Raw genomic sequence first — 23,671 nt, forward strand, 5'->3', positions numbered from 1 at the left:
TTTTACGATCTTTTGTAATCATCCCCCAGTGTGTAGTGAAGACGAGCAGAGCTGCCCGCCATAAGAACATCCCATTAACATGTTCACACATCACACATGAAAATGAATCAATGACCAATAACCTGCAGCAGAGTGCCAGCTCAGCAGGAACGGCTCACATCGACTGACACTTTCTGACAGATGGATAAAGAGTCACGGCTGACTAACGTTAATGGCTCTTTAATTGGTAAAATGAATTTAAAGATTGATTGATAATCGTTATGAAAACTGCCGACTACCTTCCCACCCTCCCCGTTTCCTCTTACACACACACGCACACACACACACACACACACACACACACACGCCCTCAACCCATTCACCCTCCCACAAATGGTCCATTATGATATAATCTGTGGTGCTGTGCTGCGCAGTGATCTGTAAAGAGCTCTAATCTGTGACACTCTCAGCTCAGTCAGACACTCACCGGGAAGTAGAGGAGCAGAGAGCCGAACAGGATCGTCTCCAGCAGCAGGAGACCGGACGCCCGGATCCTCTGAGGGACCAGAAAAACAAAAACAGAAAGTTACAAGGAGCTGGTCGAGAGGATAATGCACCCAACCAGTGTGTTTTCACCTTATGATATACTAAAAATCAGTGAAAGAACTGCTCAGATCTCTTACTTTAATAAGAGCAGCAATGTTGAAGTACTTACAAAAAAAGTCCTGCATTCAAAACTTCACTAAATAAAAGTACAAAAGTATGGGGTACCAAAGTACTCATCACGCAGAATGTCCAAATAGTACATAGTTAAAACAACCCAAGAACAAACAGAACAATGGCCAACCATCAGGGAGAAGAACACAGTGAGTCTGTCTCAAAGCCAAAAAATTCAGGCTTTAGAAATCCAAGCTGTGACAGGACACTTTGGCCAATCACAGATAATTTCAGAGCGAGCGCATTCCTATTGGCTCGTCTAAAAATGCAGATCAGACTGCCAGGAAAGCCGTTCAGCCTTGAAGCAATTTTTTTCCAGTGGCCACTCGCGGTATTGCAGCAAAAAGCATTTTCCCCATAGACCACCATTATAAAAGACACGTCTGTAAAACTATTGAGAGGACACCTCAAACTGAAAACAAGGTCAATTATGATGCTTTTGATTCTGAAATTTTGAGCCATAGCAATTTTATATTTGTAAAATGGGAACTCATGGGAGAGGCCAGTGCGAGAAACACCACTGCACATATTCAGTGGGCGGCATATCACGGAAGTTAACCCAGAAGCTAGAAAAATTTTTCGGCATATGTGCCAGGCGAGCAACTCCATAGAAAAGAATAGGAGCTGTCTTGGCCTCTGGTATCTAGTTACTATTAAAATCTATGATGCAGATGTCTGTGTACGTCCCTTTTGGCGAAAGCCTGATTCAGTGAAGAGAAATCCTGCAGAGAACGTTACTGTTCTAGCACTGACAACTGCCTACACGGCAAGGCAACCAAAAAAAGGAAGACGGACTGATCAAAAAGAGAGGCTGAGAATAAATGAAATAAAAACACACGTCCATATGGGCAAAGTGTTTCAGAGATGAACAGAAAATGTTGCTCAAAGTTTAGCCCTCTGCTAACTGGAGCCAAAGACTCACAGCTGTGGTTTCAAGTTTACGTTTATGTAGCTGACATTAGTGAGAGCCTCGAATCCCAGTGTCTCCTCCGTCCAACTCCCCACAGCTACAGACCATGTTACCAGGTAGAGAGCACGCAGCAGCTCCAGAGACTGACCCCCAGTCGGCGGCCAAAGCAACACGAATCCAGCCGGTGCAAACCCTAACTCGAACAGCCCCGACTCCCTACCGGATCAGCAAACTTTCTGTTGCTGCAGTTACACAGATTAGATGCGGCGCTGTCCCTGGCCACCAGCCTGCTGTGACAACCAGTGCTGGGGGGTTGTGCTGCCTGAAATTGAGCTGTTTCAGCCTCCAACTATCCATCTCCTGGTAAAGCTGTCCACAGTGGCGGTGAGCAAGGTGGAGGGACTGTGGAGTGGCTAGCAGCTAATTTTTGTCTCAACTGATCTTTTGCTAAGCCCCGCCCCTTTGTGGCTGATATTGAACCAGCTGTGTGGCATCACAGTGTGTGCAGATGAACAGTGTTTGGCGTCACCCCCGTGCTGCTGCCAGCACCTGGACCTCTGCTGGTGGAAGGGCAGGGATCTTCAGGGGAAGTCAAACAACGTTCATCTACGTATTATTGACATGAAGACTGAAAGGCAGGTTTAGGATAATCACAGTCTACATTAGCAATTACATAAGACTTAAAAAGTAAACAAACAGCTAAATGTTTTGACATAATGTATCCTGGCTCAGCGCCTGGAACAGCTCTCCTTCATCCAACCCCATCCGTATGGTGTCCCCCCGCCGAGCCAAAAAAACCCTGACTCACCCGGTTTCTACGATGCCTGTAGGCCACCAGCATGCTGACGAAGATGAGGAGCATGAAGACGCCCTGGACGGCCAGCACGGCGCCCCTGAGAAGCCAGGCCTCTTGCACCCAGCAGGGGGTGCCGTCCTGGCAGCTCTTACAGCCCGGCCAGCACGGGAGACAGATGGGCATGTTCGGGTAGCACACACCGCCGCCGCCGTCATCACTCGCGTTCACAGGGCCGCCATCTGCATCGACACCTACACAAACCCATGTGAAGACCTCAGATACATGTGACTTGCACCAAAAACTCACACAGCAGAGACAGCAGTATAATCTGGATCCAGTCATTGTTTAATGCCTCTAAAGGTTTTATTTCTGTGTTTTAGTATAAAAGAATCACAAGTAGCCAAGGTTAAATTTCTCGCCCACCACCACCACCACAAAGAACCAGGGTTTGATTTCTATCCTGATTCCTCTGAACGTGAAAACTGTCCTATCCTGTCCTTTTCACTGCACTAGCAACTCTTGGTGCTTGAAGTGGAGGATGAACTCGAAGTAGAGAGAGTGGGAACTTCCTGCATGCCACAGAGGAAGCAGGTTTGCCTCCAACTTTCCACAGGCCAACAGTTGTCAGCAGAGACAAAGAGCATCTGGGGTTAAAGGTACAAATAAAGCTTCAAACAGCTCTAGTCTGTAGAAATGTTCTGGTATTAAAGGTCCAGTGTGTGGGATTTAGGGGGATATACTGGCAGAAGTGGAATATAACATAATAAGTTTGTTATCTTTCGTGTATAATCACCTAAAAATAAGAATGGTTGTGTTTTTGTTACCTTAGAATGAGATGTTTATATCTACATAAGGAGCAAGTCCTCCTTTATGGAGGTTGCCATCTTGCACCGGCACGTTTCTACAGTAGCCCAAAGTGAACAAACCAAACACTGGCTCAAGATAGGGACATTTGCATTGTTGCATCGGCCACCATAGTTAGAAGCCCATCTGCAATGAGCAGCATTTTTCTAGCTTTAAACTGCCTTCAGTGTTTTCACTAGTTAAAATACATGAGACCTGTACTACGAAGCCTTTTCTGCTTAACCAGGATATCCTCTAGTTATCTGGCTTGACTAACCCTAACACTGGCTGTCTGGATAACAGGTACTACAAAGCTGGTTGTCAACCAGTTCAGTAAACTCTGGGTTTTCCTATCCAGCCACAAGCGTGTTCATGTGAAAGAGGCCAGGGTGTTGATTGCAAGCGTCATCACCAGAGTCATGAATGAAGTCTGCTTCATATCATGAGAGGAAATGGTTCCATAAGTGTCTGCGATTATGAGACAGTAAAATGTCAGTGGCGTGGGATGTAAATGATTCTCTTGGAAATGTAGAAATATTGAAAATACTATTCAAAAATTCACAGCTGGCCGAGACTTTCATTACGTGCAGTTGACAAAACTCCTCTGAATGTCACATAAAACACGTTAAAGTAACACCAGACTGTTTCTGCTGCTGAACGAAAGAGTGGAAAAGTAGTTAAAGACTGATGAGAATTTCTAGGCGCAGCCGAGGGGTGGAGGGTGTCAGGTTCAGTGACGGGAGGATCTCATCTCTGCTTTTTGCGGATGACGTGGTCCTCCTAGCCCCATCGAACAGTGACCTCCAGCTCTCGCTGGGACAGTTCACAGCCGAGTGTGAAGCGGCTGGGATGAGAATCAGCACCTCCAAGTCAGAGGCCATGGTCCTCAGCCACAAAAGGGTGGATTGCCCTCTCCAGGTCGGGGGGGAGGTCCTTCCTCAGGTGGAGGAGTTTAAGTATCTCAGGATCTTGTTCACAAGTGAGGGTAGGATGGAGCGGGAGACTGACAGGCGGATTGGGGCGGCGTCAGCAGTGATGCGGGCGCTTAACCAGTCCGTTGTGGTGAAGAGGGAGCTTAGCCAGAAAGCGAAGCTCTCGATTTACCGGTCGATCTACGTTCCAACCCTCACCTATGGTCACGAGCTCTGGGTAGTGACCGAAAGAATAAGAGTGGCTGAAATGAGTTTCCTCCGCAGGGTGGCTGGGCTCAGCCTTAGGGATAGGGTGAGGAGCTCGGACATCCGGGAGGGACTCGGAGTAGAGCCGCTGCTCCTCCACATCGAGAGGAGTCAGTTGAGGTGGTTCGGGCTTCTTTGCTCAGACTGCTGCCCCCGCGACCCGGACCCGGATAAGCGGAGGTTGATGAGTACAAGTACGAGGTCTGTCTGACCAAAATGTTTGTGGATTATTTTACCAATAAAATAATATCTGTTTTATCCTTGTTCTCATCACACAGGTGTCTCATGTTATTCTGAGCTGCAGTGATGAATCAGAGTGTAAAAGTAGCAGCACTGTCAGCAGTCACTGCGGACTAAGGCAAACTTGCATAATTTCAAATCCTGCTAAAATCATGTGTGCTAGGCAAGCTGCCCATCTTTGACATGCCAAACAACATTGGAGAAACACTGAATTGCAACGTTAAACTGATTTACTCAGTGTTTGTACTGGTATTAATCACCTGGGGTCTCATTTATAAAACAATGCGTAGAATCCATACTAAATTTGTACACAGACAAAAGCTAAAAATGGCTTCCACCTCACCATCTGCGTCGCTTTTTTTCTGTCTCCAAAATGTTCATAAGCATTGGCCAAAGCTTTTCCCATCAAGTCTGTCTTTATAGCTCACAACTGTTGCGTGGGAAGTGGTGTACGCCTCTTTCAGGCCTCGTTTTGTGCGTACACAATATTTATAAGTGAGACCCCTGGTCCGTTTGTTTTGGAGATGAGGAGACCTTTGCGGATAATTCGGCTCCTAGTAAAAAACAACCAGGGGAAGTTTCAGCTGGTTGCAATCTGCAGTCGTCACCGCTAGACGCCACTAAATCCCCCTAAAATCGTTCAAACTGTTCCTTTAATACCAGATGTAAACAGGGCCATAGTCTCTCACAGTATGTCTGCTGTTTGGTGCTGAGCAGGCAGTGTGCAGTGGGTTTATCTATAGGATGGTGGGGGTTTGAGACTCAACCATACAGTAAATATTTGGGCTGTAAAAAGCAATTAATGAGCTAAAACTGAAGCATCCTGTCTCCATTGTTAAATCTACAAATCTGAGCTGCTCTGTGAGGTAAGTTAAACTGCTCTGGTTAAATCAGGTTAATTTACATCATCTCACCTCTGCATTACAGGAATATCGACAGAAATCATAGCCTGTGTTTAGTTAAGGATGTACAGAACTTAAAATCAGAGAATACTAAAATTACATTTGTCATCATAATCTCTGACTCTTGGTTGAGTTTAAATGGACAGTGAACAGTATACAGGAATCACCTCTCAGTTATTTGACCCGCTCTGGGCAGCAGAGGTCAGTTATCAACTCACCTGAGTCCCGAGGGGCTATCTCAGGGTTGTAGTAACCCTCTTTACAGCGGCAGCAGTACTGACCCAGTCGAAAGCCCTGGCCTGGAGTTGGTACACACTGCAAGAAACACAAAGATGATACTGATTATTCTCTTTTTGTTTTTGTCTGAGGTGTTTTTGATTGTCCGTCCTTTTCCTTTGAGTTATAATAAGAATAACAACAAATAGAGCTAGTATTCTTTCATTAGTTTTTACTGGTTTTGGTTGTTATAAGATAATTTAATATATTGCTTACAATCTACTTTCCTTTATTTGCTTATTTCACTCTGTTGTCCTCATAATGCAAACATGACAATAGTAACTTTAGTTTATCCAGGGAAGGTTTGTTTGTCTACAGTAACACCCTGTTTCATGTTGTTAAAAGTTACACATGTAAAGCTGCCCAGTTACAGAACAGAACAGTGTTGTCAAGATGCTGTATTTCTAACTTCAATACAATACATTGAAAAATATTGATATTTGATACCATAAGGGATATACACCTACATTAAACATTAAAACCACCGGTCAGTGAAGTGAATAACATTGATCATCTTGTTACACTGCAGTGTTCAGCTGGGAAATCAATGGTCCTGGCATTCATGGGGATGCTACTGGACATGCTCCACCCACTGAAACACTGCTGCAGACAAAATAACTCCCTTCATGGCAACGGCACTTATCGATGGCAGTGCCCCCGCCCAACAAGACCATGCCACACCACAAAAACTGCTCAGAAATGACCCCAGGAATGGGACAAAGAGCTCAAGGCTTCAACCTGGCCTTCAAATACCCCAGATCCCAATCTGACTGAGCATTTGAGGGACGTGCTGGTACTCCAGAGGTACCCCCGATCCATGGTGGGTCCTCCTTGGACTGGACTTTGCTCTGACCTGTCAAGGCATGGACACAGGACCTCTGGGGGGTGTCCTTTGGTGCCTGGCATCAGGGTGTTACTTCCAGATCTTTTGAGTCCTGTGGGTTGTGAGGTGGGGTTCCAGCACGTCCCGAAGATGTTTGATCAGATCGGGATCCAATTTGGAAGCCAGGTCGATACCTTGAGCTCTTTGTCTCGTTCCTCAGACCATTCTTGAGCCATTGTTGTGGTGTGGCATGGTGCATTGTCCTGTTGGGGGGGGAGGCATTGCCAATAGTGGGGGTACCTGGTCTGCACTGGTGTTTAGGGGGGTGGAGCGTATCAGGTGGCATCCACGTGAAAGTCAGAGCCCAAGGTTTCCCAACAGAACACTGCACTGTAACAACATGATCAGTGGTTTTAATGTTTTGGCTGATCGGTGTATCCAACAAGGTTGTAACACGCCCACAATGACCTTTCTTTTCTTGGTTAGCAGCAGAAAACAGCAGAATGACTGTAGTAAACATTAACGATGAGAGAAAGAAGAAAAGGGCAGCTGGTACCAGTGTATCAATACTGCAGATAATTAGACTTCAAACTGTTTAAAATATTCAGAATTGATAAACATATTTTTGACAACACAACTATCAATTATAACTGAGCAGTGAAACAAGACAGGAAGGATGAGTTTTTGTACCATTATTACATGGAGCAAACAAAATAAAAGAAGCAGCCGACAATATAATAAAGTCCAATAATATAGTAATTCAGTGCTTAGTTTTACCGTTCGATCTCAATATTTTCAGCCGTCATTTTAACAATACAAGAAACAGTATGGCGCCCACTCCTTTCACAGTTCACAGACTCTCACATTACAGACAAACAGTGTCAGAAAATAAGTTTATCAAGACAGTTGAGAAACAGGCAATGTAGTCACATAAATTGCAATCCTCTGCACAGCGGACAATACGTCACATTGACTGAGCCGCAACCAGATGACAGTTTGACGGCTGATTGACAGCTGTCAGAAGTCGCAGTGTAGGATGACAGCACATTCAAATAACTGATGACCAGTCGAACAGTAATAATAGGAATATTGATAGCTTAACTGAATGAAATAACCATAAATATTATAAACAACAAAAGTATATAACTATAAAAATAACAGTGACAGAGAACTGCAGGTGTAATTTCACTGTCGCAAATATAATGTTAGAATCTACAACTTGTGCAGTTATAACTTTAAAGTTAAACTACATACATTGCAAATCAACAACAGCAGAGCTCTCTGGTTGATCTCTGTCTCTGGCGAACTTGGTATGTAGCGTTTATTTTATCGCCAAGGTAACGGATGTAAAAACAAGAAGGTCAAAGTTCAGGGCTCAGTGTTATGAGGATGTAGTTTGCCCAATTGTGTGCATACTGCATGCAACAGTACGTAGTTTTTCAGGACAGCTGTAGTACCTACTAAAAGTAAAAAGAAAAAGTATGCAGTTCGGAGCGCACCCTCTCTCTTGATCCGCTTCTAGACTTTTTGTGTCCATGGTGACGGGCACACAAAACTACAAAAGTACAGTCGGTAGTTTGAGCAGCAGCTCCAGAGACAGCGAAAAATCTGCTGTATGATGCAAACACGCCATCCAGGGGATCTGATCTGAGAGTTGAGCAGGGAGATCTGAGTGTTGGTAACATGGAGGGAAGTTTACCACAGTTCATTTACACACACTACTGATATTATTATGACACAGAGCTGGGTGAAATCAGCAGAGTGTCACTGTTAAGTAAAAAGTCTGCAGTATTTTGATGTGATTTTATTGTTGGATTTGATGTGAATATTAGAACTTTATTGTTTGCTGTATGAAGCAAAAGTGCAGACATTGTTCACTATGTATTAATTTCATTTGAGTAAAGTCCCCTGGAAGAGTAGCTGTTGCCAAGGCGATACAAATAACATTGAATTGTGAGAACATCAAGCAGTGCTGCTTTTCAGCTGCTGCTGAGAGGCTAACAGTACCTGAATGAATAAAGGTTAAAAAAGGGGGTCACATTACTCTCTCTCAGTCTATTTCCCTCTGATGCCAGCTTCAGTTTAGCTTGTCGGGCCGACACACACACACACACACACACACACACACACACACACACACACACTTGGATGCTCTGTGTGTTAATCTAAGTTAAAAGCTAAATGGATACATAATGCCTCTACTGAGAGCATTATCCTTTTCTAGAGAAATCCTGTTCCCGAGCCGCACACACACACACACACACACACACTGGCCTCACATACGTATATACAAACCCACAGCCCCCTTATCAGATGTTCAAAGACTTAATGGCACGGGCTGAACATTAATGTGATATGGATTATACAGGGCGGTCAACTTAATTCTCTTCATGGTCACATCTCAATTCAGCAAATAGTCGCAGTGCATCAGTGGATTCAGTCATCTGTCATGTTTCAATTAAAACCGTGGCGGCCACTTCAAGCGCTTCAAAGCTTCACGGCTGCCTGTTGTTTAAATCAGTGTAGTGGAGACTTGTACGAGGCAGTAACTCAGCCCATAAAACAAAATGCATGATCAGGAAACACTCATGAAACATGTTTTAACTTAGCATCAGGCTCCTGAAAACACCCAACAAAGGAATTAGAAATTAAATGCTGCAACATTTTTATGTAAAAAAAAAAAACCAACTTTCTGCCGCTCAATGCTTATTCATTTATTTACTATCATTTACCTATTAACTACCAATGGTCAGGTTTCCATCCACATGTAGTGCAAATCAGGCGACAGGCATGGAACGTAAGATAATGGAAAATGTACCAGCGCTGTCATAAAGTTCGGTGTTACAGCAATCGCCATCTTGGTTTTTGGAGCCAGAAGTGATCATATTTGGATGAGAGGGTGGAGCTGTGGAGGAGCGAGGGGTGGAGCTGATTGAAAAGCAGAAGATGCTATCAGCAGACAGCATTTTCACCCATAATTGTGCATAACTTTAAGCCTTAATAAAATGTAAAAGTTAACAAAAGTTATATAAAGATTTGACAGTTGTCATGACCGGGGAAATTAGCTACAGAGACAAAAAAACATTTTTGTACCAGGCTGTAAACATGATTATTTCAGCTGTAAGGTTGGGCATTTTAACATTTGGGTCTACGGGGATTGAGTGGCTTCTAGAGCCAGCCTCTAGTGGCCATTAGAGGGACTGCAGTTATTGGCACTGCCATGTTGGCTTCATTTTCATCCCCCGAGTTTGCCACTTGATTTTGGGGTATTAAATAGCAAGTTAGCTGACAAATACAACCATTTGTGTGTCACATCCAGCACTGCCCATAGTCAGCAGGCGATGGTCACTTGCCTGGATTTGCTCATGTGCGGCCAAGATGACAAAGAGAGATGAGATGATATGTGACAAGAAGAGACAAGACATGTTAAGCAATGACAGAGAGCAGAACCAAATGGGACAGAAGACAGTGGGTGACCCAGTACAGTCTCTGCTCAGCCAAAGGGTTTGAATCCTCTAAGCCAGGTGGGACAGGATGGGACAAAGGGTGCCATGTGGATTTGGGGATTTTTAGGACTGCTCTTCTCTTGTGTTTCAGACCTCTGTGAGTGCGGTGCATAAAGGGGAAGTATGTCAGCGGGCTGGATTATCGCCGTAATCCATCAGATCATCCTGCAGCCCGCCACCCAGCGCATCCATCTTTAAATAGACGGCTGAGATGAGAGGTAGAGGATTGGGTCTGCACAGACAGAGCCGACAGGGAAAAGGGAAGCTAAAAGATGGGTGGTGGTGGAGGTGGAGTGGACGGGGGAGCACACAGAAGAGTGAAAGTGTGAATATGTGAAAGCATGAGCAAAGGATAAAAAAGAAGTAATGAGCATAAAGAGAAAGAGCTTAAACCATTTTCAGCGGTCGCAAACAGTTCAGAGTGTATTTGTGTGACATAACTAACAGTCACAAACATGAGTTAGACCGCTGGTTCTCAACCAGGGGTCCAGGGACCCCAGTGGTCCTTGAGGTAGTTCAAGGGGGTCCACAGAAAAATGGGGACTAGGTCATTTTTACTATTAATTCACTGTAGGAGCAAACCCAATCTGGGTAAGAGTCATAAGAGTGACTATTCTGATCATAGGTGTTACCTTAACTGTAGCTGTCAATTAGCGTTGGGTACTGTTGGACCTGGTGGCTCTGCAGAACTCCGTTGTTAGCTTCCTGGCCTCAGGGTGCTCCTCTCTTAAGTTGAATCCGGAGGCTCCACAGAGCTCTGTCGTGGCGCTTCTGCCTCCTGTCTGAACCCAGCATTCACACCCAGATACGCTCTTATGTACCAAAATTTGTCACAGATTGATTTAAGGTCAATCAGTGCTCGGTGGTACCAATGTAATTTGGTCATTACCTTTAAAAGTACCGATCTCAGTAGCCAAACCTGTTGTCAGTTATGGAGTTCTGGTCTTAATCATAGTGAACGACCAAAATCTTTTCAGATGGAGGTCCCCGAAGTAAGTCTGAACAAGTGGGTGTCTGTGACCTAACGTGTATCAATTTAGGGGTCCTTGACATGAAAAAGGTTGAGAACCAGGTTGAGAGCAGGGAACCCCCCTCCCCTGGGGTTTAGACGCTGGTGGTGGTGGTAAGATGAGGTGGTGATGAGATGAAGATGTGGAGAAGATGGAGAAGTGCTAATGATCTTGATGAGTAGAGGAATGAGCCTTGTTGAGGTCGTCCTGGGCTGGAGGTGAACGGGGTGGAGGATTGCGCAACAATTCTGCCTAAAATGACAGCTGACAGCAGTAGAGGAAAGACCAGATTAAAGATTTAGCTGTAGCGTCCTGATTGGCTGATAGAGATGGTGGCGATGTTTGATTGGCTCACTAGAACAGTGGACACCCATTGTCACCTGATTAGAGGAAGCAGAGGGAGAAGGAGATTTGCTGGAGAGAATTGTGAATGGATGAAGCACAAAGAAAGTTTCCCTGATTGAACTTACGCTGAGCTTCATTAAGAGGAAATGGTTGCAGTAGCAGGGGTGGAGGAAGAATTCAGTTTTTTACTCAAGTAAAAATACTAATACCACACTGAAAAATCCTGTATTGAAAATGTTACTTGAGTAGAAGTATTCAAGTATTATCAGGGAACAACACAATTTAACTCGACTTGACCTCGTCACGTATTGACGTTTGGTCATGGACCTTCCACGTCCTGATACGATGTGAAAGGTACCCTGGGTGTGTTGGTTGTTGACGTTCTAGGACGCTGTGTCAAGTTCTGCCTGTTATGTGCATTGTCTTCTTTCAAAATACACTTCTGTTTTCACTGGACATTTAATGTTTACATACAGTACGACGCTAAAAGACATCTTCTTTACGTCAGTGTCTGACGCCCCAAGTCACCATCCAAGCACCAGATTTCGACGACTTCAGAGTGAAACCCGGGCTGCAGGAAAATGTGCTTAAAAGTGTTAGAAGTAGAAAACTGTCCCCTGTGACCATTATATAGTTGTCACTTGTTTTTTCTGAATAGCAGATCGCTGCTATGAATAAGAGACAACGCAAGTATGATGCTGAATGTATTAAACTGTGTGGACCTTTAACTAACGAATATGGAGAAATCTGGACCCTGTGGCTGGACCAGTTGGGAACCAATGATAAAGCGGATATGTTAAAATGTTGTGTTTCAGCAATGCTGTGGTTAACATGTGGTTAGGGTTAAGCCTGGTCCTGTGTTAAATCAACGACGTCGCTACGTCGAAGGGTACGTGGCTACGCAGAAGGCTCGCCGTAGCCCCCAGCGTAGCCTGACGTGCAACTCCCTAAAAATGTAGCTACACATCGAGGCGACGCAGACCCAGCGCAGACCGAGAGGGCTGTGATTGGTTTGCTTGGTAGCAACGCATTTCTGGTTCCGTATTTCCAGATTGCGCCATCCCCGCCATCTTTAAACATCTTCTGTTGCGATGTAGACGTTGCAGTATTAAGGCCCATTTATGCTCAACGTTCAATACGGATACGGACGGAGCCGTCTGTCCGTGCTCCACGTTCATTTCTCTGTGACTGGAAAAGCTGGAAGCTAAACAAAGAATCAACTAGAGACGACGATAACCATTCAGGAAAGGAACGCAGGCTCCTACCGCTCTGGCGGTGAATTGCACTGCGACGAAATGGCGTGATGGAGTTTGAAGGGTTCACGACGGCGTCACGGCAACGACGTAGGTACATCATAGGTACGCCGCAGGACCATAAATCAGGCTTTAGGCACAAAAACCATTTGGAAAAGACCATGTTTTGGCTTAAGATGTCCAGCTTGGGGGAGCAATCTGCCACAGGAAAAGCAGCGAGGTCTCTGCAACTGATTTTCACTTTACCCGCAAGAAACACAGCAACAGGTCGCTTAAAACATCCATGTTTGGGGGATAAAAAGCTGCTGGAAACACAGCAATGACTCGCTAAATCACAACCACTTTTGTTGTTAGTTGGCCTCAAACAATGGTCTGCAGCTTGGCAGGTGTCCGACCTTGGTGTCACACCATCAACCATCTCATCCACTTCCAGAGGACAAAGTCATGTCATATACTACCTCACTTCAGAAACACTGATACCAAACATGCAAATGTAACATATTCATGATTTGCAAAATGTACAATGCCAAAATTTTCTTCTGGTGACTGGACTGAAGGATGCAAACCTGTGATCTTGGAGTTCTCAACCTTTTAAACTCACAATCCAACTCGCCCCCATCACAGGCAGCACAAAGATTATTACTGTTTGATGTCAATCATTAACAGATGAGGCGGAAAGTGATTTAGTGTTTCACAAAAAGAGGACATCCTGCTGGCTCATTAATCTAAGGTACAGTACAGTATGTTTCTATTGTCCTGGGTACAACCAACGCTCAGCTTTCTCACGTGTCATTCCCACCTCTCACTCACAGACCTTTACTTCTCTCTGCTTTGAACTATTTAGTAAACATTTTACAGTTAATACCCCAAAAACTGAGGCTTTGTGGGCTTATTAATGACGATAATACTGAACATCCTCTCGTAACTGTACCTCTTGTTTTTCAGACCCTCCATTTTGTCTCTGTAAACTAGCTTTGTTGCTTCACAGGTGAGGTGACGCTTCACGTGCTGTTTGTTTAACGGTTTGTTTGTTGCTGTTTGCCCTTTTGGGAGGCAGCTTAAAGGTTAGAGGAGGGGGCTTCATGCTGAATAGTGACTGATACAAATTCTCAAACCAAGCTGTTGGTGAAATGCCGTCAAATTCTGCAGGATTGTTTGGAGCTGATATCTCCTGGGTTATCTTAATTTGGTTGCATCTGCATGGTGCGTTCAGGAGCCATGGCAGTTTGTCAAACAGGCAGTGTGGGAAAGTGACTACATTTAGCAGATAGGTTCCAACATTGTATCTGCACCAAAAACAACCACTTCAACCATTTCTTGACTTGTTCACAGGGTTGGGAATTAACTTTTGTTGAAAAAAGACTAGTCTGACCTTTTGTGGGTATTTTATTGAAGACAAAGCTTAGAACTTCATATACCGCAACAACGAGACAGCCCTGTACAGCAGTTCACCAAACATTCTTATACTCCTCCTCGGACAAACACCATACCTAACTTTCCGTGTGTTTGTGTGTGTGATTTCCTGCTGTTTTAGGAACTTGCGCTTACCTAATCTTTATTCTTGTCGTTTTACCACACTTGCCAACGACATCTATTTCCCCATCACAATGTTTCTCCATCACAGTGTTTGTCAGGTCACTCTGCTCTCAGACTTTTCCCCAGAATGAGACCATTCAGGGTTGTTCAATTTTAGTACACACGTTTTGCTTCTAACTTGACCTTAAGGGTCAGATATTTCTAGGCCTTTTCACCACAACACTTTTCTGTCCCGCTGCCACTGCGGTGGACTCCAAAATCTGCCATTTTTTTCTTGACTGGTCAGTGAAGCAAACCCAGCAGCCACTTGTATATTTTACCAGCACTTGGCTGGTGGCTGGTGCTAATTTCCAACCGTCCCTGCTGAATAATCTCCATCAAATTCACTGAAATCAGCTGAATAGTTTTTGGGATATCCTGCTAACTAACAGGCAACTAAAAACATATATAAACCAGCTATTTGTCACTTTTGTTATCAATTATTGGTTCCTCAATAATAGGGCAGTTTGATGCTAAATACTTAAGTACAAAAAAGTTAACTTTTCTATTCTGGTTCAGTTCAAGGACACAAAGCAGCAGGTAGTTTCTCTCTGGCCCCTAGTATCATTAGCTACGAACATGCACACTCATATTCCACTATTATTCATGTAACCATCACCGATTGGAAATTCAGAATTAGACCTTTTCCTGCATGAAGCATTTTCCGATGAAGACATGTGGGATATGGCGATATTATTCAGGTTTTATAGCATTCTTTGGACATGTATACAGCACATTCAGAATATGCATCTCAACCTGGGGTTTTTATTGCACTTTGCGACACATGGCCTCTTACCTATTTATGGTCGGCTCTGTGTGTTGCATTGGTGCATTGTACACAAACCGACTTGCCAACAGTTTATGAGGCTGTGGGTAGAGGCGCATGCCCAAAAGAAAAGCAAACATTTCTGGTCAAAAGGAGAAACATACCTACTTTTAGACTTGGATATTAAAAGGTTTTTGGAAACGCACACATATCGCATCACTCACTTTTTAAAGAAGGTGGGTAAAGGAATCTTAGAGGGAGGCTGTGTTCGCACGATTGAACAACAACCAGTGGAAAACTTTGAAAAAATCCTTTTTTTGGTGCAAAGAAGCAAAATGACATGTGACTCCAGCTGTTCCACTTTTCCATGTTTTGACTTGATAAACAACACGTTAGGACAGGTTAATCGGAGTATGCATGGCTGCATGTAAACGCAAGGTGCTATATTCCTTTTCATTATACATGTAAACAGCAATATGAATGTAGTCATTGTGTTTACCTCCATGGTGGTTCGGTTGCACTGGTGGGTATCAGCAAACCAGCTGTCTCCTGTTGCACACTGGTCCAAGTCGATGTCTTGAATGTTGACATCCACACGGATCACACCTCTGACACACACACACACACACACACAGGGGAGGGAGGAAGGAAGGTCACATGTGTGTCAGAGTAAAGAAACAAGAGTGGCTCCAAATATCATCAGACTCATTAAAATAATCCCTTTTCTCCTTCGTCTGCAGAAACCTGAACGGCCTTTAAGCGGATTCCCTTTCAAATGTCAGATTTTATCCAACTCTGGTGATTCAAACACATTTTTTATTCCAAATCAAACTTTTCTCCAGAGAGCGGTAGAGAAGGTCACCAGGCCAACACAGAACTAGAGCGGCAGGTGAAATACAAACTGCTGCTGCTGTTAGTTTCAAAGCTTTTCAAAGCTTTTCAGGCACGAAGGGAAAAGATTGTATTTTGAGACTTGCAAGCAAGTCTTTCTGAAACATTATTCTTGCTGTGAATGTGTTGAAGGAAGGAGAATTTACTCTTGCTTCAGTGAGGAACACACGGTATACTCTCAATTACATCAACAGCATGAGATGGATCAGATCCTGCAAGTCAATGATGTCTCATTCTGCATATAATGGACAAATATTGGACACCAGTCACTGAAGCTGAGCGACTGGACTTCTCCTCTCTTCCTCTTTGCACCCAGCATGCTGCTCTGCACATTTAGTAGAGTGATGCTGCTCAAGACTGTCAGCTCTCTGCATGCAGATGAGGCAGGAAGCATTCACTTTCATGAAAATGATTTACTGTCAGTCTCTCTTGTAACTGTCTTTGCTCCAGGGAGGGTGCTCTCTGCTAGGTGTAGAGGGAGACATTATGGTGTCAAGTCCCGAAGAAGAACTAAAGTGTTTTGCAGTTGGGTGCAGCTTTCTAAATGTCAAATGTGAAATGAATAGCACCAAATTTAACACTCGGGTCTTGCAGAAAGCTGCAAGATTAAATGATTGCGGTGAGGTTTTCAACAACAAACTCTAAACATGTAAGAGGGCTTATAAAATTTTTGTTGAGAGTTGGTTTGAAGCCCCTAATCTGATACCAGTAACTAAAACTGATAACCAAAGAGATTCCAGATATTGATCTCAAGTGATAATTGTTTAACTTGTCTAAATTCCAGTGTCTCTGTGTTTGTCATGCTTCATTAGTGTGTGAGAGTTTGCATTTATATGTGTGTATGTGCTCTGGTGTGTGTGTGTGTGTGTGTGTGTGTGTGTGTGTGTGTGCGCTCGCAGGCCCTAACCTGAACTCTGGTGTCAGGTCAGGCTTGAGGCCGTAGAATGATGTTGACAGGGTGAGCATCCAGTTGGGAACGAAGCGTCCATCCCTGCAGTCGAGGAAAGGGGCGCTGCCCCAGCGCACACCGCTGTGATTGGTCACGTAGCTGTCACCCTGCCTCCACTTGGGTGTGTCCAAGGTGCTCAGGTCATTGAGGAGCACCCTCTTGGACAGGGCCGCCATCGGCTGGTTGGACTCTGGGAATTTAAAGCTTCTGAACCAGCTGTCGTCGGGGGCTGGGGCAGGCGGGTGCAGGCTCCTCCACGACTTGGATAAGTCCTGGAGGATGATGGTCTGCACCTTGGCTGTTGGGTTGCGGGAGGCACACAGCACCAGCTGTGGCACCGGGGATGTCGGGTCAGCGTCGAAGGTCAGCAGGGCCCGCCGGATGAGCAGGTCGGCCTCCAGGAGGGCACGGACCAGAGCATGGTACCACTCCATGTCCTCCTGCACTGTGCTCTCCCGCAGGTCACTGGCCTGGAAGATCATATTGAGGAAGTTGGCGGTGCTGGCCAGAGCATTCTGAGCTGGCCGGAGGGGGGCACTAAAGCTGACGGGCAGGGATCCGGGCTGCCCCGGCGAGCTGTACGCCCGTGAGCAGCGGGCCGTCTCCAGAGTGGAAGGGTCTCCAGTGTACAGGAAGGTCTCTGCTGGTGACCAGTCATCTTCCTCCTGTGTGGGAGCTTCTGAAGGCGTCACTGCAAACCCAGAAGGCTCCGAGGGTCTGAAGGAAGTGGACAGGCTGGTGGAGACATCTGAGGTTCCTGTGCTGTTTGCTGAAGAGTCAGTGCTGTTGTTTGTCTCCACAGTGACTCCTGATGTGAAGTCTGGAGTCACCTGCGCTCTGAGGAGGGATGGGAGCAGAACAAGGAGCCAAACTGGACCCATCCTGGATTCACTCTGAAGCAGAAGAGGAGGAGGGGGAGGAGGGAGGGGGGTCACGCTCCTACAACACCCTCTCTTTTTGGCGCTTGACCCCTTTGTAGTTCCCTTGAGGCAAAGAAAAACGTCACATGTTGGCGGAGCTTTGGACTTTCTTCATCCTCACATCAGCGCGGCGCTGCAGCAGCAGCAGGTGTCCGGGAGGAGAGCAGCCACTCGGTCTGCAGCGCTCACACTCGGAGCGCACAGCTCCGTCTGTGCACCGCACGGACACATGCACGCGCGCGTGCACACTCGCACGACAAAATCATTAAATCCGTGTGTCCGCGGCGGTGATGTTGGTGATGAGAGGCGGAGGACGCAGGGAGTAAGCCCCGCATCTCCGCAGTCCCGTCTGGTGTCTCCCGCCTGCGGTGTCCCTCTGTCTCCGTTTTCCAGTCGCAAAGGCGTGCGCTAAAGCTCCGGAGCAAAGCAAACGCAGCGTGCGCAAGAAGGAGGAGGTGGGGAGGAGGAGGAGGAGGAGGAGGAGGAAGAGGGGAAAGCCTCAAAGTTGCGGGATCCCCGTGTTCAGATGGGGGGAGGAGATAGAAGTGTAGCAAGAGATGGAGGGATGGAGAGAGAAGAGCAAATGTCCTCCTTTCTTCTCCTCTTCTTCTCCTTCTTCTCTTCTTCTTCTGCCTGCTGCTCTGCTATCTGTTGCTCCACAGAGCCTCCAGCCCATCTGAGGGAGGTTTGTGATACTCGTCCATCCTCCCTCCTCCTCCCTCTCTATCCCATCATTCCATCATCCCCTCCCTCCTCTTCATTCACCCTGTGCCTCCCTCCTCCACCTATCGACAGGGACGCTCACCAGTGCTGAAAGGTGATGAGAGTGGTACATCTGTTGTAGTGTGTGTGTGTGTGTGTGTGTGTGTGTGTGTGTGTGTGTGTGTGTTCACAGAGGAGAGGATGAGGGTTAAGCTCTGCTGCATTTGAGCATCCATCAAGTATCCCCCTGCTGACTGGCTGGCTGGCTGGATGGATGGATTAACCCCTCCTACAGAGAGACAGAGACTGGATAGGGATGTTCTTTTACTACACACACACACACACACACACACACACACACACACACTGGAGGAGATCATAGACGCAGCATGACGACATACGTAGATTACAGGTATAAAAAACGAGGAGGTTTTTAATCATTATTGTTTGTAGATTTTTTTTGCAATGTCAGGGAATCCCCTCCCCTTTGTGTGTGTGTGTGCGTGTGTGTGTGTGTCCGTCCAAGACAGTCTATGCATCTGTGTGTGCGTGCACCATCGTCTGGCTGCAGCATGAGAAGCGTGAGAAAAAAAAGGGAAGAAATAGAGAGAGAGGGGCGAAATGAAGCAAGTGATGCAGGCAAGAATCCTTGTTTTGGTGGCCATGGCAACCAGTTTCTGAGAATCAACCCCGCCAAACACCCCAAACACACACACACACACACACACACAAACACCACTCCCACCTCCCGCCCTGGGACTTCACTGCAGAGCAGCCGAGGTGCTGCAGTCAATCCTGAGGAAGACAATAAGGCAGAGTGTGTGTGTGTGTGTGTGTGTGACCTGTGCATACATGTAGTGTTGCAGTGTAATCGTGTTCCTGTCTGCTCTCATGTAGCCGTCGAAGGGAAAACACACAAACAACAAGTGTTAGGATGAGACGATGAGAAGATGCAGTCAGTCAAACACAACATGAGTCACATTCTGCTGCTTCATTTTCGGTTTTCTCACTCCTCTCTCTGTCAAAGTCTTTCTGTGTTGCTCTTCTTACTGCAGTAATTTGATATTTATTGTGTGTCATGCAAATAAAAGTACCTGGCTCACGTCAACATATAAGACACCAAACGTACCGTTGTGGTGGTGAGAGAACATAACCTCGCACATATGACATTACAAAGCAAACAAAGATTTTGTCCCAATTTCTGCAAATAAAGTCTGCCACAAAACACAACTTTTTTTATTATCATCCATTCAGAAAACTCCTCAGGGATCAATGACATTTTCCAACAAAGTGAAGCCCTTTACGTGTCATATATTCAGCACTATATGCTCCTGTTGTCAAGACAAACTGTGATCTTTGACCTCTCTATTTCGGTTCCACTTTCTCACCTCCTGTCTCATTCCAGTGTTGCAGGTCACCATGCGTCTACGGTCTTCACTCAGCCAGACCACCCTGACAGTGGACCCTGGGGTGGAACTGAGCTGTGGCCCCTGTTCCCCTCTCTGTGCATTGTGAATACACCTTTCATCATGTGCAGTTCGCACAGCAGAATACACATGCCCTGTTTCACAAAAGCATCTAATATTCACCTTACAGGCATCCTTAGACTTAAAGGAACACTTCACACCCCTTCGGTCCTGGTTGTGGAACAGTGCACCGGCTCTTTACCCTTGTAGGGCTGCTGGAGGGGTCGTGGGAGTTTGCCCGTCCAGTCTACACGTGTTTTATGGACTTGGAGATGTCCCATGGGGATTCTTATCATGGGTTCTGTGGGGATGCGGGGTATTGGGGTTGCTGATACGAGCCATCCGGTCCTTTATAACCAAAGTGAAAGCTGTGTCTTTATACTTGACACAAAGTCAAACACATTCTCGGTCAGTGTTGGCCTCCACCAAGGTTGTCCCATTTCTCCAGTTCTGTTTGTGATATTCATGGACAGGATCTCGAGGTGCAGCTGGGGGTAGGGAGGGATCCGCTTTGGTGACCTCAGAATTGCATCTCTGCTTTTCGCAGATGATGTGGTTCTGTTGGCTTCATCACACCGTGACCTCCAGCATGCACTGGGGCAGTTTGAAGCCAAGTGTGAAGTAGTCAGGATGAGAGTCAGCACCTCCCAGTCTGAGGCCATGGTTCTCTGCTGGAAAATGGTGGATTGCCCCCTCTGGGTTGGGAGAGAGGGAGTTTAAGTATCTCAGGGTCTTCTTGTTCATGAGTGAGGGTAGAATGGAGATGCATAGATGGTTTGGTGTGGCATCTGCAGTGATGCGGGCACTGTGCTGGACCGTCATGGTGAAGAGGTTTATAGATTTATTGGTCCATCTACGTGCCAAACCTCACCTATGGTCACGAACTCTGGGTAATGACAGAAAGAATAAGATCGCTGATACAAGCGGCCTAAATGAGTTTCCTTCCAATGGTGTCCAGGCTCAGCCTTAGAGATAGGGCGAGGAGCTCAGACATCTGGAGGGAGCTCAGAGTAGAGCTGCTGCTCCTTTGCTTCGAAAGGAGTCAGCTGAGGTGGTTCGGGCATCTGATCAGGATCCTCCTGGGCGCCTCCTGCTAGAGGTTTTCTGGGCACATCCAACTGGTAGCAGGCCCCGGGGCAGACCCAGAACACACTGGAGGGATTACATATCTCATCTAGCCTGGGAAGGCTTCGGGGTCCTCCAGGAGAAGCTGGAAAGCGTTGCTGGAGAGAGGGATGTCCGGAGTGCTTTGCTCAACCTGCTGTTCTCGTGATCCGCCTTTGGATGAGCAATTGAAAATGGATGAATGGACTGTTTACCAAAAGGATTGTAACTTAAGATGCTGAATTGTATTCATTTATTTTGACTGATTAACTAAAGCCTCCTGCCCACTCTCAGAAGACGACAAGCCTCTTAAGAAGCTCCAAAACCTACAGCGAGAAACACAAACCTGTGTTAGTTTTTATTGTTTTTGTTCACTGTAAAGTTTACATGCTGTCCTCTCCCTCTTCTCTATTAATATTAACTAACTAATATGAGACAAGATGAGATGCAACAAGACAAATTCAGAAAAGTTAGATGAGAAAAAAAGCCAGGATTCTTGTTTTAGTTTAGTTTGTTTTTAAAAGTGTAAGTGCCACACAAACTCCCTCAAAACTAAAACGAGACAGATCAAAACAATATGAGAGCTGAGAAGATGTGATTAGATGCACATGGTGAGGTAAAACAAACAAAACCCTGCAGCGCACAACGATAAAGCACGGGTGTAATGTTAATGCTGCATGCTGCCGACCTCTGACCTCCAGGCTGCATCACATCAATATTCAGCTCCGCAGGCCACGTCGTTAGTTTGATTACTCCACATAAACCTCAGATATGAACACACACTGCCTTCTTCTTCTCTCATGTAAACACACACACACACACACACACACACACACACACACACACACACACACACACACAAAGGATTAATGGCCCTTCATCCACTCTCCCATCATTATCTGTATCCACCAGCAGCATCATTCATCACTGCTGGATGGCCTGCAGCGCCATCTGCCTGCCACACAGCATCAATGCAACAGTCCAGGTCAGTGCTGTTATTGACAGTTAGGGCTCATACTGGGTGTGTGTGCTGTTGACTGAGCCTCATGCAGTCTGAGAGGGACGAAGATCAGTCGCTGCTCGAAGCCCTGCAGCCACCAGGGGGCCCTCAAAAGGAAAAGAAACCCCAAATCTTCTTATCTTTTAGTTTATTGTGAGAAATTTCAAAGGAATAGTACAACCAAAAACAAGATAAAGTATATAGAGTACTCCCCTCCATAATAATAACATTATTATTAGTGTTATTATTATTATACTATAGCTGCAGCTTCATTTAACCTGCTGCATTTTGTTGCATAACTTTTGCAACATACAGTACGTAATATCCCTGATAAGTCTTCTCAAAGTGAAGGTAGATCCATTTTACTTGTATTGTATGCATTTTATGTATTGTATTTTATTCTCTTCCTTTACAGCTGCTCATTTTTCATTGCTTTTCATCATTTTATATCTTTGCTTTTCTACTGTTCTATTGCAATCACCTTTTATGTTTATTACCCTGTTTTATTTCGTGCAACTTTTTTTTATTTTCCTCCCCTCTCCTCCAGAACATCCTACCATTTGCTCTGATTCAAACATTAACTTCTGCATTAAACCACTTTAACAGCAGCCGCAGTGTTTATTTGGACATTTTTCCTGTACAGACGCATTCAGTGAGGCGAGGAGCCACTATGTGCAGCAACATCCCACAATCACCCTGTTACACTGTGGTCATCTTGTACAATAAGCTGCTGCAGGATACAACTGAGACCAGATTCAGATGTAACACATCATGTTTTCGCCAGTCATGGTTGTTTTATGTCATGTAGACCACTAAAAATTAGACAGTTGTTGATTTTAAAAGCAAATGTGTAATTTTGAAGCACAAATTTATACTTAATTGAGAGAGGAATTGATATAAAATATGGGTGTAGTCAACTTGTGTCAGACATTTTGTGGTGTTAGGTGCTGTGGCATTTCTTCTAAACAATGTTCATGCGATGAAATCAACTTTCTTTGTCACCAGAATCAGATTCCATAAGAAGAAATCGAACACAGAAAAGGTGAGGAGTGTGTCTGAATGCAGCCAAGAACAAACCTGAGAGCACCGAGACAGCTCTCTGACGGAGGACTCAATAGACTTGTTCTTAACTCATTCAGATATCTGGGAGAAAGCCAGAGAAAACCACTTCAACTCCCAACACCTCACTAAAGGTGAGCTATAAAGTAGTTCTGGACACATTAAAGAAGGTGGTGTCAAAGTACTAATACCACACTGTAAAAATACCCTGTTACAAATTAGAGTCCTGCATTGAAAATGTACAGATTATTAAAAGTATAAATACTTAGGGCAGGAAACTATGACTGTTTTACCATTATATATGATATAATCTGATGACTATGAGTCATGTATTAAAGCAGGATTTTACTGTTGTCGTTGGTTGAGGTGGAGCTCAAATGAACTATTAACTAATAATTATTTTCAGTATGGAATAATCTGATGATTATTTTCTCCATTAATCGTTTGATAGTTCGGTTTTA

The 23,671-nt window shown here is 45.2% G+C and overlaps 1 protein-coding gene across 3 annotated transcripts in view; it reads right to left on the reverse strand.

Annotated features, from left to right (window-relative positions):
* The window catches only part of gpr179 (G protein-coupled receptor 179), a 38,393-nt gene extending 20,043 nt beyond the window's left edge, over positions 1–18,350 (reverse strand). For all 3 annotated transcript variants that reach the window (XM_049571015.1, XM_049571014.1, XM_049571013.1), the window contains exons 1-5: positions 16,918–18,350; positions 15,619–15,727; positions 5,784–5,880; positions 2,415–2,653; positions 467–535 (exon numbers count right to left, since the gene is read on the reverse strand). In XM_049571015.1, coding sequence (XP_049426972.1) covers positions 467–535; positions 2,415–2,653; positions 5,784–5,880; positions 15,619–15,727; positions 16,918–17,840 — 1,437 coding nt within the window. In that variant the 5' untranslated portion in view covers positions 17,841–18,350. The remainder of the gene's footprint in view (positions 1–466; positions 536–2,414; positions 2,654–5,783; positions 5,881–15,618; positions 15,728–16,917) is intronic.
* Between the last annotated feature and the right edge of the window lie 5,321 nt (positions 18,351–23,671).

This window comes from Epinephelus fuscoguttatus, linkage group LG3 (genome assembly GCF_011397635.1).
Source record: "Epinephelus fuscoguttatus linkage group LG3, E.fuscoguttatus.final_Chr_v1".
Classification (NCBI taxonomy): Eukaryota; Metazoa; Chordata; class Actinopteri; order Perciformes; family Serranidae; genus Epinephelus; species Epinephelus fuscoguttatus.